Source organism: Falco punctatus (genome assembly GCF_963210335.1).
Source record: "Falco punctatus genome assembly, chromosome: 10".
Taxonomy (NCBI): domain Eukaryota; kingdom Metazoa; phylum Chordata; class Aves; order Falconiformes; family Falconidae; genus Falco; species Falco punctatus.
The window spans coordinates 601,008-618,053 of record NC_137590.1 but is presented as its reverse complement, the minus strand read 5'-3'; the positions used below and the strand labels follow the sequence as shown (position 1 = coordinate 618,053).

General features: G+C 44.7%; 1 protein-coding gene across 5 annotated transcripts in view; it reads right to left on the bottom strand.

Annotated features, from left to right (window-relative positions):
- Positions 1–2,691: 2,691 nt before the first annotated feature.
- Positions 2,692–17,046, bottom strand: part of RALGAPB (Ral GTPase activating protein non-catalytic subunit beta) — a 65,647-nt gene continuing 51,292 nt past the window's right edge. For 4 of the 5 annotated variants that reach the window (XM_080405397.1, XM_080405394.1, XM_080405393.1 and 1 more), the window contains 7 exons: positions 16,169–16,334; positions 12,983–13,105; positions 12,107–12,243; positions 11,208–11,316; positions 9,279–9,357; positions 8,562–8,710; positions 2,692–6,873 (listed from right to left, as the gene is read on the bottom strand). In XM_080405397.1, coding sequence (XP_080261523.1) covers positions 6,680–6,873; positions 8,562–8,710; positions 9,279–9,357; positions 11,208–11,316; positions 12,107–12,243; positions 12,983–13,105; positions 16,169–16,334 — 957 coding nt within the window. In that variant the 3' untranslated portion in view covers positions 2,692–6,679. Of the gene's footprint in view, positions 6,874–8,561; positions 8,724–9,278; positions 9,358–11,207; positions 11,317–12,106; positions 12,244–12,982; positions 13,106–16,168; positions 16,335–17,046 lie in introns of those variants that run through there. The other variant, XM_080405396.1, reaches the window with a different exon arrangement.

The window sequence follows — 17,046 nt, the reverse complement described above, 5'->3', positions numbered from 1 at the left end:
CCTCTGTCGGGCTGCGGGGGCTGGAGCACTTGGGGGGGGGCTGCCCCAGCCCCTCCCCAGCCGCCCCCAGCCCGTGGGCAGGAGAGTGCCCAGCCAGGGTGCCTCAGCAGACCACCCTCCTGGTGGGTTGGCCGTGGGGGCTGCCCTGGGCCCCTCTGCCTTACTGGCAGCGGAGCCCCCCAGGACTCGCCACGGCCCGTGCGTGGGGCCGTGGGCACTCGTGGCACTGCCGGGGGAAAGGCTGGCGCTGGCGGAGAACCGCGCCTGTGGGGCTGCTGGAGGTGGGCACGGCAGCACAGGGGGCCTCTGTGGGGGGAGTCAAAGCGCGGTGTGGGGCTGGGCCAGGACACGATGGGGAGGGGAGCAGAGGGCCCTTGTGCCAGTGCCCGTCACACCACTGTGCCAGCCCCACATCCCCAGCCCCTCTGGGACACCCCTGCTGCTGCTGGGGCTCTGCCCTGTGCCCGGGGAGCGGTTTCACCCCACAAAAGCCGCCTGTTTGCCCTGGAGCTGGTGAAGGTGGTGGCGATGCACTGCAGCCCTTCTGGTCCAACTGGCACCGGCTCCAGGGGCAGCCCAGCAAGCCTTTTCCTCAGCTGCTGGGATGAACTGGCCCATCTCTGCCTTCCCCGGTGAAACCTTCGTAAAAAAGCCTGGTGTGAGCCCCAGAGCCATGGTATGTCGCCCCCATTGCCCCCCTGCCTGGGCTGCAGGCTGAGCTTGCCCCTGTCTGCGGGGCAGGTGTTTCTGACACAGCGCATATAATAAAGGGGAAAATATCACTACTCTCATGGAAAGCAGAAAGCAGGTTTAAACCTCACATGCGCCCAGGTGAGCCTCCGCCCAGCTCCACGCGGCCACAGCTGAGCCCCAGGTGCTGCCCAGCTTCTAGAACAGTGCTGGGAATGAGGGTTTTCCCCCAAAGCAGCATTCAAAGCCGTGCTGTCGCCAGAGAGAGATCCCTGGGATGCTCCTGGTTGCTGTGTCAAGACACTGCCCTCCTCCACGATGCTGTGATTGGGCCTGTTGTCATGGCGATGACCCAACCCACAGCCCTGGGATGCCCTGCCAGTCTGGCCGGTGGACACTCCGGTTCACTGGCATAGCCCAGGGACATCCTGGCAGCACTGATGTGGCCCAGGGACACTCCAGTGGCACTGACATGGTCCAGGGATGCTCTGGCAGCACCAGCACAGCCCGGGGACACCCCATCAGCACCTGTGTGGCCTGGGAACACCCCAGGGAACACCCTGGGGCACCCACAGCCCAGGGATGCCCACGGCACCTGCACTGCCTGGGGGACGCCCTGTTGGCACCCCCTCACCGAAGCAGTTGTGCTGGAGGATGCCAGCAGTCACAGCCTAGCTCAGCTCCACCTTCAGCCTCTTACCCCTGCCCCTGACAGATGCATGCTCACTGCCAGCAGCCAAATAATATTTTCTCAGCTTAAAGCAGTAACTAAATTACATTTCACCCTGGAAAATTATTTGTAATGCAACTTGGCTTCATTTGTGGTCAGAATTAGCCATGCTGTGGTGAGAAAAATGGGTGTATTTGGCATCAGCATGCAGTGTTTCTCCTGCTTCCGCTTGGCATTTTTCTCGGAATTGAGTTGATGAAGAGGATGACTGAGGGTGCCAGGGGCAAGTCATCTGCCCCTCTGCTCACCTGGGCTGGGCAGGACATGGGGTCCAGGATGGCTGTGGGGTGCTGCTGACTGCTGTGTGCCCCCCACCATGGAGCAGCTCCCCTCAATTAACAGTGAATCAGAAATTAATTCTTATTTTTGGCTGTGGCGGAGTGTGAGACTGACTCTTTGGGCTGCTCCGCACCGCAGCCGCTCCTGCCTCCACCCTGTATTTGTTGCTCTTGTTTGTACAGCAATCGCTTGCGTGGTGCCTGAGAAACGATGCCTGGGCACACTATGGCAGTTTCACGACCCTGTTTACTGCCTCGGCATCAAACACCTTCGGTGCATCAGAGGAGCTTTAATAAAAAAATGGTCACCCAAAGAGCTGCTTGGTGCTGCTCCCAGCCTGGCTCTCATGCCCCGAGGAAGCTGTGCACCGGAGGAGCCATGTGAGATGCCTCCGAGCTCCTGGGCTAGCTCGAAAGCCGAGGTCTGGTCACCACCACACACTCAACACAGCCTCCCTGCGCACACACCACCTCCTCTTCACACTGGCTCTGCTGATGAAAAGGCACCGTCAGCCTCAGGGCCTCAGGTGAGCGTTCCAGCTCCTTGAAACAGCTCAGCAGCGGCAGATCCTTCCCCAGCACCCTTCCTCCAAAGGGCCCTGGGCTGGGAGGATGCTCTCAGACCTCCACCAGCCCCTATTTCTGCCGGGAGTTCCCCCCAGACACCCCATGCCATCCCTCGGGGCGGCCATGCCGGTTGCCCCATCCCTGCGCTGCATTTCAGCTGCATGGTTTCGTACCAGCAATGTCCCCAGTGCCACGCGCAGGGTGCCAGCAGAGCTGGCCACGCGGCCAAGAGAGCCCGTGCCCAAGACTGGAAGCGGCGCACTTGAGCAAGTGGACATTTGCATTGCAGGAACATTAGGTCTTCTTTAAAAGCTGCGTTTCCATGTTTTCATTCCCCCCACCGTCTATTTCCCTGGGAAACATCTCTAGTGGCTGATTATTTTCCAAAGCCTTTGCTTGAAATTTTAAAAATTGACAACTGCCAAGTTACTAGATAAGAATCTTTAAAATTTATTGGACTAATTGTGTTACATTCAATATTTGATGTGTTTCTCCTGGACAAAGAATTGGCATAAATACAAACAAGCCTTTGTGTGCCTTCCCTAAACAAATAAGAGATAAAGTACTAGAGACAAGGGAACATAGTTCACATCTTCATATTTACATTTCGCTTTTACTTTACAACTTAGCGCCAGGAATATTTACAGAAAATACAGTAAGAACAATAAGATCATGTCTTGGCAACATACAGAAATTCATACAAATTGTATATGATTTGAAGCACATGATATCTGGCATTCTCATTTCTAATTGCTCCTGCTAAAATCCACATGGAAAAGGTCTGTTTGCTTTCCAAGACATCACTCAATTACACAATCATTAAATCACATCAAATTTGTCTGTTAGATTGAAATTTAGTTCTCTTGTCTTTCTGGCCATGCAGAACCTTACGGGTAAGAAATGCAGTTACCTATGGAGAATCCAGCACTTATAGCCGGTTGAGCAGCTGCTCTTCCCTATGGCCTCATGCACACACTGCTATCCGTCTAGATGTCTTACTTTCCAGAGGCACTATCCTTCCCATCTCTCATTTGCTGTAAGGCTATAATGCCTATTTTAGAAGTACCTTTAGAGAAAAATGCTTTTCTTTAGAAGAGTCTTTATTCAGGTACTAAAATTTCTGTAATTTCAACACTGTTTAATAAGGTGACAATGGTCCCTGCTCTTCCTGTGCCATTAAAAGTATGCCATCATTTAAAGCAGAATTATGAACCCACACAGAAAGGTCTTATGAAAAGAGAAAGTCTCAGTTTAGTTATTATGCAACATTTGCAACTCTGCTTTTGCAGTGCCACGTTACCTGCAGAGTCTACACTAATGTCACGCTACGCACAAAGCAAGTGGCCAATACTCATCACCTCTGATGAACAGGAACTCAAACCCAAGCCACACAAGTCATCAAGTTGAAAACTCAATATAGCAGTTTGTGATGAAAAAACAAAAAGTCTGGATTCTTGACTTACGTGTTCTTGCAATCACAACTGAAATACATCTCATTTTCTTTAACCTTTTTGGGGGGAAAAGCAGCTCAAGGCTGTACCCTGGACTAGCTAAAGCTATCAGTTTGGCCACCGACTTTGACAGGACAAGGATTTTATTCCCACATTGGTGTTTTACATTTTGTTATGAAGTCTGAGACCTCTCCGCACACAGAGGAAGGAGGGATGTTCCTTGCAGACACCTTCCACCGGCACAGGTCTGCCTAGGGTGCTTGCTGCCGCGACCAGCATCCAAACCAATGGGATGGCAATGCATTTCTGTAATCGCAACATTTTTGTACTAAACTGCAACCTTTTGAAGGTTCACCTTTCCAGATAGCAAAACCCAACACTTATGTCCAGGTCATAGATCAACCAGCCAGTTTTACAAACCAAGTTAAGCACGTATTAAATGCCTACTCCCCTGGCGGTGGGATCAGCAGCAGCAGCGCACACAAAAGTTACCTTCTTTAAAGACTCCTGAAAACTGGCATTGCTTTCACCGTTGTTACCACTCAAGTGGGTGCCATACCCATGTTTTAGATAAACATGAAAACAGACCTAAGACTATTCTTCAGCCAAGCACAGGCCTTTTGTAAAAGTAAATTTTCAGGCAGTCCATTTGGCTACCTTGGACTTAGCAGAAAACATCCAGGGTTTCCCCAAATGTGCATGTCCTTACATTACTGACTGTACCCAAATGCCTGAAAGAAGTTTCTTTTGAAGCTCGTTACTATATAAACCAATGACTTTGCATGTAACATACACTTAGCTATGGTATGTGGGTTTTGTTGTTACGTTATTGAAGATGTGCAGACATCTGATTGCTCAGTATGTTTATTTGTTACACATGCATTCATCATGCCTTTTAAATCAGTGGACTAAAGTGTGTTTGGCCATTAATTAGATCCAATAGGTACATACAAAATGTGGGTAAATTTAGTGCCCGTGCATTAAATTGATACTGGCAAGAGTTTGGCAGAGGAATGGAGCTGTAAAAGTTCCCCTTCACAGCACTGCCCATATACACCAAATGCTGCCTTGCAGCTGCTCCTTCTATTGGCAGCCTGGGCATCATGCAAGCGAGGGCCAGCCATGATGCTTCCTTCTGCAGTAGTTTTCTTTATGTGGTTTTGTTTTTGTGATTCATCTGGATCAAAATCCAGAGTTCCTGAGTTGAGAGGCTAGTAGAGTGCCTGTCCCCTGCAACAAGCTCCTGTCACCTAAACCCCCTTTAGTTGACATCCTGAAAGTTCTTTCACATGTATTTTTAGGGGCCTGTGCTTCCCATAACTCTTGTGAAAAACCACATGAAAAGACGAGCAGGGTAGGTCCTTGGCAGGTAAAAGTTGTAATGAAACAATTAAGACTGTTTCAGGTCAGAACTGTTGCAAAAAGTAACCCTGAAACGTCAAAACTAAATGACAGGTATTACTGCAATACAATATTAGAAAGCTAATAAAACCACTTGGGAATAATGTGAGGAGCTCCCCAAACTCCTGCTCACACTCATACATTACCTGCTTACTGGAAGGAAAAGGACACGTGCTGCTGCCAGCAGTCACAAACTGCATCTACCCAGGAATGCCAGTGATGATTCATTACTGCAACGCAAGTTAAGATTGCATGGGGAGCCTGAAAACGCTCCCAAGGCTGCCAGCGCCCACTGCAGCTTTTATATTCACAATATTAAATCTGTAGTTGTAAACATCTTTTCCCAGCACAACCTTCAAGTCCTGAAGATATGAAATCCACAGTCTGAAAATGAAAACTTCTGACCTAGGTGAAAGGGAACCACCGCTGCTCAGCATGAGAAAGCACAGTAGATACAAAACAATTTTACATTATAATTCCAACGAGGTTTTCATGGAATTGCAAGTCAATGGGGGAAAAAGAAGAATTCTTGAATTTTAATTTAGAGTTGTTTTAGTCTGTTTAACAGGAGCTTCTGAAAAGTGTTGTAGAAGCTGCGAAAACTGCTTATGCTATAAATACCAGGCAGGAGGCAGCCCCAGAATCTCAGATTTCAATCCAATGGAAGGAAAGCAAGTGATGTTTATGGATGCTTTTTATGGAAGCAGTGAGTAGGTGATGCAGACACTTCAAAATAAATTAAGTAGTTACATTAAAAAAAATAAAATCGAGCTACTAAACTTAAATGTGACATTTTGCAACAGACCTGAAAGTCATAACCTTGTTTTTATATAACCAAGAGCTCTTACCTAGTAACAACTTATGTTGGAGAGTCAGGTAATTTCAGGTATTGTTTGTTAGTGTGACAAATCTCATAAGTAGATGGACTCACTCCCAGCCACAGAGGGAACTGTGAAATACAGCATCTTGGCTATGAATTTCATGACCTAGTGTTTCCAAGCAATTTTCCTCCTCTTGCTTTTGGTACACAAATTGGTTACAAGCAGTGAAGGATCTTCTTCTGAGCTCTCAAGGGGGCTGAAAATGTCTTTTAAGGTCTTGCAGGGACAGTTACTACTCTGAAAAAGACTCTTTCCGCAGAGAAGAGATCCTGCTCCCTTCTCCTTTAACATGTGGGTGTAGCAAGATGTCTGAAGGCAGGTTTGTTTGTATTTGGTTTTCCATCCTTATATGCAGAGATGGCTTTTTGATTGTTTTCCTCTCACACAACAAGACACTTAGAGTTCCTAATTAGTCTGCAATAGATGACTGAGTGAAGAGATTATGTTGCTAGCATCCAGGAAGACTGGAATTAAGTAATCTTTTGAGGGTAGGTGACTTAAGTCAATATCCCAACTGCAATGTTTTGGCTTCATTTCTCATTCCTCCCACACGGTATCTGCTGACTTGTGCTAGAATATGATTTCCTGAATTCCAGAGGGCTGAGGAAACTTGTTGTTATTAACTGTTTTCATTACTGTAGCCACCAAGCTCTGATCTAATTGTCCTGGAAGGATAATGACCTAGGGGTTGCAGTTCTTGAGCCCAACCTCCTGGAAAAGTGAGGTATAAAATTCTGGCTCCAGCTGCCTGTTCCGGTATTTATTGACAATGTCTGCTATTTTCTGTTTTCGGCGGACATGTGGGGGGTTGTATGAATCACTTTCCAGCCTCTTTCTCCGACAAATATTTATTACCGTCTGCCTCACTAAAAAACCTGAAAAAGAAACAACATTTGAATCAAATTTAAACAAATCAAGTTTGCATGCCTTTGCTGGCTTCACAGCTAAAAACAATTTTGGGTTCTGTCCCATCTAGAAACCCAGGGCAGATGCTCAGCACCACCAGTCAAGAACTTTTCTCAGTGAGTAGCTGATAACAGATTAACCATGGTCCTCAGGCCTGTAAGGACATTTTACTGTGAAAAACAAATAAAAAAACCCCGGACTAAGCCAGTGGTACCCTAAAGCGGCTGGAGGAGGAGGAAGATTTCTCTGCTTTACCAGAGCCAAGCAACAGCCCACAACAGCACTATCAGGACCAAGAGGGGAAGGAATCCAGGGCAGCTAATTGCAGCGCTACAGCCCCAGGCCAAGCCACACAAGGACATGCAGATGGGTAGTGCCAGGGGAGCCTTCAGGATGAATAAAGTACCCATCAGTACTTTTTTCCAGTAGGACCTGTGGAGCTTTCCCCTTGGAACAGGCGATGTGGAAAGACTTTATGGGTTGTGGCTGGAAACAGGTTTCTCTTCCCCTTGCTGCTTTGCCATTGTTATTACCTCCCCGTAACTCACACTGCTGTATATGGCAGGGAGGAGAAGGTTGGGAACCAAAGCAGTAACGTTTGGTCAAAGCTGGAAGTGAGCTTTATCTTATTTTACTCTGAAATGAAATTCATATGCCTCTAATGAGGTAAGTGTCCATTAACCCCTTTGCTGTTTCACAAGCACTTTCTTAGAGGCAGAAACTGTCTTCCTCATTTAGAGGACTTGATTCCTGACTGCACACAAACATCTGCTAAATTTGAAGAGACAAATTTCATTACATTAATATTCCTGATGTAGCTAAAAAACCCAGAACACACACCTGATTCTTCTCCAGTACAAGCCATTGTCACCAGTTGAATTTAGAAATATTATTTAAAGGCCCAGTCTGGCTTTAATTTCCCCATCACTGAATTAAGCATGCAAAATTCAGAACCTGAAAGTCACCCACAACTGACCCCTACAACATTAGTTTTACAGTTATGTAAAAGTATCCTAAATGTTTGTTCATTCATTTTGCTCCGTCTTGTGAATTGCTCTCACTGGAGTGAGATTTCCAGTTATTGAAGCTACAGTAGCACAGATACCAAGACAGATCCATTAATCAATCCAGGAACACAAGAAAAGGCAGACAGCGCACACGGACCCCTGTTAACACATGCCTGCGTAGTAGGTTAAGTATTTTTGTTGAACTCATTAGAAAATCCTCAATTATTGTGGCTTTTAATCACTATCTGCCTTCTAAAACAGTCCAGAAATTCAGCAGTACCCCCCTGGCAGTCAACTAGCACTAGCACCTTGGCTCTCAATGCTAAACATTACGGTCACGTTTCTGATCTCTCTTACCTAAATAACAAGCATTTACCTTTTCCTTCCACCATTACTAGTTCCAACCCTTCGCTTCTTTCCTACTACAATTGCAGTGGAGCCCTGCTCTGCTGTCAGCCAAGTGCTGACCACCTGCTCCCTCTGCTGTTCCTGCTAGCGCTGTTCTTGAAAAAAGCATGTTTTTGTTGTGTTCTGCCATGCCTAACAGTTTTTCCAATGAAAGATTGCAGACCATTTATTTTGCAGATATATTATTATTATGGAAAACAAAAAGATCAAGACATGAGTGTTCTTAGAAGTCTTCAGCTTACCAAGAGCTCTCCTACTGACTATCATTCCATCCACTAATGGGATAACCATGTTGAATTTCCCAGTTGCTCCTTGTAGTTTTATCCTGAATAAGCCAGTGTTTAAAGGATGGATGAAGATCACAGGAACTTCCTTCTCAGGAATGGCAGATCTTAAGGGAAAAACTGCAACTGTTAAATCAGTTTTATAGCACTGTTTTAATTAATCTATAAATTAAAAAGTAACCACTTCAAGTGTTAAAAGAATGTTACAAAAGGTCTTGTGGCTAAACCAGCAGGACTTCTGTGTGCATCCTCTGGATTTTAGGAGGATTGTATCAACTGTAATGTTTCTATGATTGTCACCACAGAATGTGAGAGTCCTGCAGACAGGGCTTTAATGCTGCATACATGTTGTGAGCCTTCACTGCTTCACAGGGGAGTAAATCAGGAGGGAGGCTAATCACAGACTCACAGACTTTTAAAGATAAAACGTACACATTTTCTGTTCCTTATTTTACATTTAAACTGCAGTGATATGAAAAGCTCTTTCATTTTTTCAACAAAATAATTCACTGAGGAAATTCATCTATCTTTTTTTAACATGACTGCCTAGAGTTTTCAGCGTTGCCTGTGAAAGCTGAAGAAGGCAAATATCTCAGTCATGACTTCCTCTGAAGTGCAGCCTGAAATGTTGTTCACAAGAATCAAGAAAAATCATGAAAGTAAGAGCAGTCTTACCTCAGGGAAGTGCTACTATTGGCCATAGTTTCCACACCAGTGCTGGTCTCAGACACCAGATCAGGGAGGGGGAAGTTTTCTGCAAGAACAGGGTGCACTGAATAAGGTTTATCTACCCCAATTTTGAGGGTTTTTTTTGTTGTTGTTTTGCTTTTGCACAAAGAAATATTATTTATCAGTCAAAACCTGCAGTCCTCAAGCACCAATACAAGGAATGTTCTTGCACTGCTAGTGATGCAGTCTTTGTTTATAAGCTTAAGCATTCCTGGAGTGTACAGACACACCTCAGCCATCCTGTGCCCAACAGACTACGTAACAGGTCCCAGACCCTCAACTCTCTCAATCTCAAAGGAAAAAAAGTCTCTAAAGGAACAGCAAAAGCCAGAAGGTGGTGAAGTACGTAATCATTAAAAGCTTTCAAATCATTATTCAACAGCATCTTCACCTATCCACAAGTAATCAGCCTCAAGAACAGTGCTGGGTATTTCAAACAATACTACCACTCACATCTACAGTTCCCTGGAGCCCTGCTCCAACAAATACAGCATGTTCATCAAATCCAAGCTCTGTAGATCTTCACCATAACCTACAACTCTACTGCCACGCGCTTGGTAACAAGTGACTGGATCATGAAGGTGCAGGAGGAGGAAGTAAGAACTTGGATCTCTGGAAGGGGATGTGGCTTTTTCCATTACCTTGGTTCAGGGGCAGGAACTGAGAGAGGTTGAGAGTCATCCACAAAACTACAGCTCAGACAACAGGACAGTGCCTCTTCTAGAAGAAAGAGTGCAAGGCCCCAAACCACCTTTTGCCATCAGAGCTGGGATGCTAAGAGTACTACACAAAAGCTGGAGCTAGCAGAGGGAGAGCATGGACGGCCATGGAAGTACATTGAGATGGAGCAAGGGGGCAGGCAATTGGCACAGGGGTGACAGCCTAGACTGCAGTGATAGTTTTTCCACTGTCCAGATTTGAAGGTGTACCAGAAGCATAAGGCAAAACCCAAGGACATAAGGAATGTAAGTCAAAGCCTCTGGGCTAGGAGCCACTTTCAGGAGCGCCTCTGACAAACCCAGCTGCCATGCTTACTGAGGCTCACAAACTCATTTCTACAGCTTCAGGCCCAGAGGTTTGGAAGATCTGTACGGCTGCTGAAAGAAGCAGCCAAGCAGAAACGTGCTTGTGTACAACAACTGTTGCCTCTGCAGTGAGCTGGCTTTAGCTGCCATCCCAAGAAAGAAGTGGGTCAGGGACACCAGTTTGGGAACTGAACTGGCTAAGTGACTCCTGGAGGTAAGGGAAACACCCTCTGGGCCAATGTCTGAAAAAGGAAATGATGCTGCAGAGAGGAAATGCTAAACTAAGAAACATTAAATTGCACGAGGAGCAGGATGCTGCCGAAACAAAGGTGCAGAAAGGAAGGTGGACTGCATAGCATGAAACAGACACCCCGAGCACAGAATAAACAAGCCCTTCTGCAAGACAGAACACAACAGTTTCAAAAGGTACCATCAAACCAAGAAGGATAATGATGCCTTCAGCACAGAAGCAGCAGGTGTCATAGGTTTGTTTGTTTGTGTTTATTTTGTAAAGGAAGAACAACAGATCCACTCTGAGGAGACAGCAGCTGAAGGGAACTCAAAAACAGGGATGCACACTCGCCTTGTGCGTTAACCTTAAGAAGGTGGTGCATGATGGCATTTCACATGTACTGCCAGAGCTAAAAATCTCCAGTCCTATATGCCACTGATTCACGTACACCCCACGGACCACCACTCAAATATTAAGAACTGTTTTAGAATCTTAGTGTCAGTTACAGACATCAATAAGGATTCAGCATTCTAGAAAGGAATGGAACAGTTTGTTCTCTGGTTCCTGCCCTGTTGTTACTTCAGCAAACAATAAAAAAAAAATAAAAAATCTACGCACCTATATCATCATAACGTTCTACCCAGACCACATACACTTTGGTTTCAGGTCCCATCGGTGGAATAGTCCGGCCCTGAGGCATCCTCTTGGATCTGGAAGTAGGACTGAGCTGTTTTGAACACAAGGGAAGAGTAGTGTTTGCAAACATCACAAGTCCAGTAACGCATCCAACAAACACTTCCAGGCTGCTCCTGAGTCTTTCAGATCTCAGACAGGTACAAGCTCTGCCAGCTATTGGGATGGGGCAGCTGTGGTGGAACTACCCACTGAGAAACAGTAATCTGGATCTCCACAATATTTACGGTAAACATAAATTAATATATCCAGTCTTAAAAAGCCTGATTAGTTTTTCTTAATGTTCCCAAAGATCCTAAATCAGTAAACTAAATACACATTTGGAAGTGAATTCTATCAAGAAATAAGCAGTTGTAAATCCTTCACTAAAGTTACAGCAGTTAATGATTTTCTGCTTTGCTACCATACAAAACAACTTCACATCTGATACTTCAGACACAATTGACACATACTATTTTAAACTGGGTAGGTATGAAAAGTGTTCGTGTCTATCCACCCTACATTTCCAAGCATGGATTCAGGTCTGTATTGCTTTGTATATACTGTGTATACTTTTCGCTGCGTGCATTTCAAGATTTCAGTATGCAGAGTATTACTACCTCGCATGTTTAAGTTTTGTATTTAATTAATGTAATCTTGCAATCTCCTACTGCAGATGCAAATTCTGGCAGGACCAAAGCAGATGTTAAAAAGATTAATAGCTAAGAACAAGTATCTCCAAATGCTAGGAAACCAGATTATATACTATCAAAAAAACACTGTAGCATAGCCAGTGTGCTTCTTTGGGGGTGGGAAGCCATTATTCAATGCAAGTTTTGCCTTACCCGCTGGGAGACATTAAGATTGTCTGTATGATTGGGGAAGAGCTCAAGTGTCAGGGACTGCTGCTTCAATATTCCGGGCAGCAGGTCCATGTTGGAGTCACTTTCTTGGTCAGATACACTGCTTTCCAGTGAATCAGCTGTAAACCAGAAGAGAGGTGGGGTTTGTGTTTTCTTCTGCCAAAAAACTTAAGCTGTCATCACATGTAAGGTTTTGAAACTAAAAAACACTGTAAGGTTCTTGAAATTAAACATAAGGATTTACAGTCAAGTCAATACAGCACTCAAAAGCAGGAAGAGGATTCAAGAGTGGACAACTGGCAGTTATTTCAGAAACAGACTGCAATTAAAACACTCCTTAAGGATCTGGAAGTGTCCCATCCATTTCCTACAGAATACAGTCTCCTCTTTCCTATAGCTATCATTTCCTCACAGTCCTTTTATTCTAGGGAACTTTTGCACACTGGTTTTAGTGTGTAAAAGATGTCTTGAAAAGTGTTGCACACCTACACAGCAGATGTGCACGTGCTCTGCCATGTGCTGCAGGAGCATGCCATCAAGACAGGAGCCAGGGGCAGGAAGCATCACCAGTTAATGCACCCAGCATGTGGTTAACCATCAGGTTGGACCCAACACCACCACTGCTGTGCAAATCTGAACATATATTAAGACTTCGGCTGAGAAAAAGGCGCATGGAGCAGCTACCATCTTAGGAAGGAGTCTAAGGATTAGGATGCTGTAATTTAAACATCAGGAGCCTTCTGACGGGGATCTTGCTAGACACACTACTAGTTTGCTTATTTATCTTCTGCTTCTGAAAAAAGCTAACGAAAAATGTTGTTTTGGGTTTTGTAAACAGCATATACAAAGTGATCTTACTTAGGGACTCCACTGGTGATGGGACAACAAAAGCTATTTCTGTCAGGGCATCTGCATAATACAGCACCTTCTTCTGTCCATTGAAGATACTTGCCCCAACATCTTCTGAAATAATTAGATCATCTGGAATGGACATAAAAGTAAAGTTTAGTCAAAAGGGAGCTCTACTTCTTCATACGCTGCCTCAGGAAAAGGCCTTCAAATACAAGGTGCAATCAGTGAGAAGAAATCACACAAATCTCATTTTAAAATGAGAAGATTTCACAGTCAAATCTCATGGCTAACAACAATTCCCAGATAAATTTTTTGTTACCTTGAAGGAAATGGCATTTGGAGTTGGAACAGGATCTATTTTGAACATATTTCCATTGTACTGCATACTCCATTTCCCTCAGATTGAGTAGTGTAGTAAGCATGTCTACCACAAGAATTCATCTAGTAGTTCTTTCTAACTGTTCCCTCTAAACAGACATAATTCCTTCAGTCATTACATTTCCAAAGGATTTCAACATTTATAACTTCAGTCCGATACTATTCTAGAATTCAAGCCAGTTTCTACACTGTCCTCTGTGTCTTCTCTTCTGCCAAGGAGAGACAGAAAAATGCTCTTTTAAACCAAACCAAATGCAAGAAAGCTCGTTGTTCTCAGCCCCCATTACAGCTTGGCCAGCACACCAGGCCTTCACAGTACAGACAGAACTTCCCCCACCTTTTCCTTCCACACGTCAGCTCCAGAAGCACGAGCAAGGACTTTAAGCTGAGTTATGTCTCTGGTCCAGTTTACAGACAGGTTCCCAGGACAGCTGCCTCAGTGAAACTAACAGGGCAGTGAAATTCAGCACATTGACAGAGAGGTGGCCAGAGGCAGGCGGGAGCCTCTGAGCCATGCTTTGCCATCAGGGAAGTGTCACTACATCTCCAGTCCATAGCTCTCGAGGAGCAGCACCACAACCTGAACCCAAGTGTTTAAGGACTTCTTTGCTATTGGGGGTGTGCAGGGAAACAAACCCAAAGCATATGCCTGTGAATCTATTTTAAACACTTCTCACTGGAAGTTATACTAGAATCACATTAGGTTGGAAAAGACCCTTAAGATCATTGAGTCCAACCATAAACCAAGGCCCACCACCAAACCGTGTCCCTAAGCACTGTGTCTATATGTCTATTAAACACCTCCAGGGAGGGTGACTCAATTGCTTCCCTGGGCAGCTTGTTCTAATGCTTGACAACCCTTTTGGTGAAATTTTTCCTAACATTCCATCTACATTTCCTCTGGTACATTGACACAGTTTTCCCTCATCCTATTGCTTGTTTTCTAGAAGAGATGGACCCCCACCTTGCTACACCCTCCTTTCAGGCAGCTGCAGGGAGCAAGAAGGTCTCCCCTGAGCCCCCTTCTCTCCAGGCTGAGCATCCCCAGCTCCCTCAACTGCTCCTTGCCAGACTTGTTCCCTAGACTCTTCACCAGCTTCATTGCTCTTCTTCAGACAGGCTCCAGCACCTCAAAATATTTCTTGGAGTGAGGTGCCCAAGACTGCACACAGGATTCAATGTGTAGCCTCCCTAGTGCCAAGTACAGGGGGGACGGTCACTGCCTGGGTCCTAATGGCCACACTGTTGTGGATACAAGCCAGGATGCTAGACTCCTGAATGGGTTTTTAAGCATCAGAGCCATCCACAGAGAGAAAATACATTTAACAACTTAAATAGCTTTAGTCACAGCAAAAATTGGAGGAGAAAACAAATCAAGCAATCCTCACAAGTCTACTTTAAATCTACCATTTCAGGTTTTTTAGCCATTGTTTGCTAAAGGTATGACTCCACTCATGGATTTTTCCAACAGCAGAACCAGATCAGAAGTAGCTCTCAGTCTCATTCTCTGAATGTTTTTTCTGTTCCTTTTTCACCCCAATTTGTTGAATTAGTTCACTATTTTGTGGTCTGATCTAATCCAAATGGCTGAAAAAATCCAAGTTAAAAAACCTTAATCAAAACATGGCTACCTCACTAATTCAGGGCACTGCCTTCTGTTCAGCCACACAAAGCCAGCTGCAAAGGAAAGGGAGAGGGCTCTGGCTCTGGCTTCAGTAAAGCACAGTCTGACCCTGTTCTCAAAGGAAAATCAGACCAAGACCCTGGGCATTTTGTAAGCTCTCTCAGCTTGTTCACAGAAAGCCACACTTCTGTTCTCTTAACATCTCCCCAACATTTCAAGCTTTCCATCATTTATAGTTTTATTCTACAAAATGGAGAAGCCTTTAGGCTGGCTGTAGTTATAAGTGAAGAGCATTTCTAAGGCACAGGAATGGAAAGCAGATCAAGAGCACTGCTTAAGCAAGTGCAGCAGTAATGGTGTAATGGTGTTGTACCTGATGTAAATGCCAGATCAAAGACGCTGAACAAGCTGGACCAGCCTATTCAATGCCTTTGTGTGGCCCACAGCAGAAAGCTGAGGCTCTGAAAATCATCAGAAAAGGCCTGACCCTTGGAGTAGTGACCATGAACCACATAGAAACCAACCCAGACATTATCAGAAACCCACGTAATCTGATCAAGTTGTTCAAGGTAGAAACTAACCCAACCTCCAGTTCACCACCCTGAGGATCATTTTGGTTGACAGAATGGGGAAAGGGTGGTACATGACAAGCCCAGAGGAGTTGCTCTAGTGGAAAAAAGCACAGTAAATTAAGCAGGACAGAAGAGCTGTGTGTGAGCTCCAACCACTGTGACCTACAAACAACAGCTTGTTCTTCATTACTTCTGACTAAGCATTATTACAAGGGTAACTTATTAGTCACCACCTCATTTTAATCTACTTATAGAACACTAAAAATTGCAGTGTTTCAAGTCTATTGGCCAATATGCAGCAATCCATATTGAATTTCACCTGAATACTGGTTTTGGATAATACATTAAAGACTCATCAAGTCTGCTAAAAACATAGCACAGAGGTACTTCTTGCTGAAGCTACTTCCTCCCAACAATGTACAAACAATAGTTTTGCTCACTTTGCCTTGAAGCTTAATCTAATATTTACACATTCCTATCTAGTAAACATCAGTATTTATCTGACAAAAATATAAAAGTGCTCAGATAGGTATCCAGGAGCAAGAAATTTTAAATTGATTGTCTCCTAAAGGAGCCTGAACATTTTAATTTAATATTACACCATTGACTATGCCTTACCTTGTTCAGATCCCTCTTCGTCACTGCAGCTATTGATCAACCAGCTTGTTGAGACATGGCCGGTCCACCCAGGGTGTTTCCCCACATCAACGGACCAGCCAAGAGACAGCAAGAACTCTAGGAAGTGTGGCTGGACAATTCTGGAAGACTCCATGTTCTTCAGGATCTGAAACAGCCAGTAGCACCATGGTAGGTACAGAAGACTCTGGGAAGCAACTCTCCCCCTCCCCACTTTTTTTAATTAAAATTTTGTGTCACCAATGTGGTTTAGCCTAAATAGAGCTATTCAACAAGCCTGGAACCCCAGACTTTCTACAAGGACACTACTCCCTGCTGCCCAGCATCCTCCCATTGCTTGGCAATGTCCTAATCAATCAATTTGTCTTTCTGCCATCATTGCCAAAGCCTGTAAAACAGTTAATCAAACTGCTAGAAATGACAATTTTGAGATTTATATACTCATCAGGGGTAAACCACAGAACTGTTCAACACAGGAACTAGATTAGCACCAAATGTAACATGAGAATTTTCTGTACAGTTTTCACTACTACATTTTAGGTGAAAGGTATTTTATCACTACTCACTTGTACATGACATGCAGCAATTTAGACTGCAGGTCTTGTGGTGCATTGAATTATGAAACGGATTTTGCAAAACAATTTCCAGCAGAATTAAGCATGCACTTTAATCAAATGTCACACTGTACTGTTCACTTGAAACTTTAATCCTACTTATTATAAAGATCTGGGATGTTTCCACATCCAAAGGCAATTTTCATCCCATTGTGACCAAGTGAAAGTGGAGACCTTCACCAAACAGTATGCAGGGTAACACAGATGATTTGTGATTTGGTCTACCAGAACCATTGGGATCTGTGG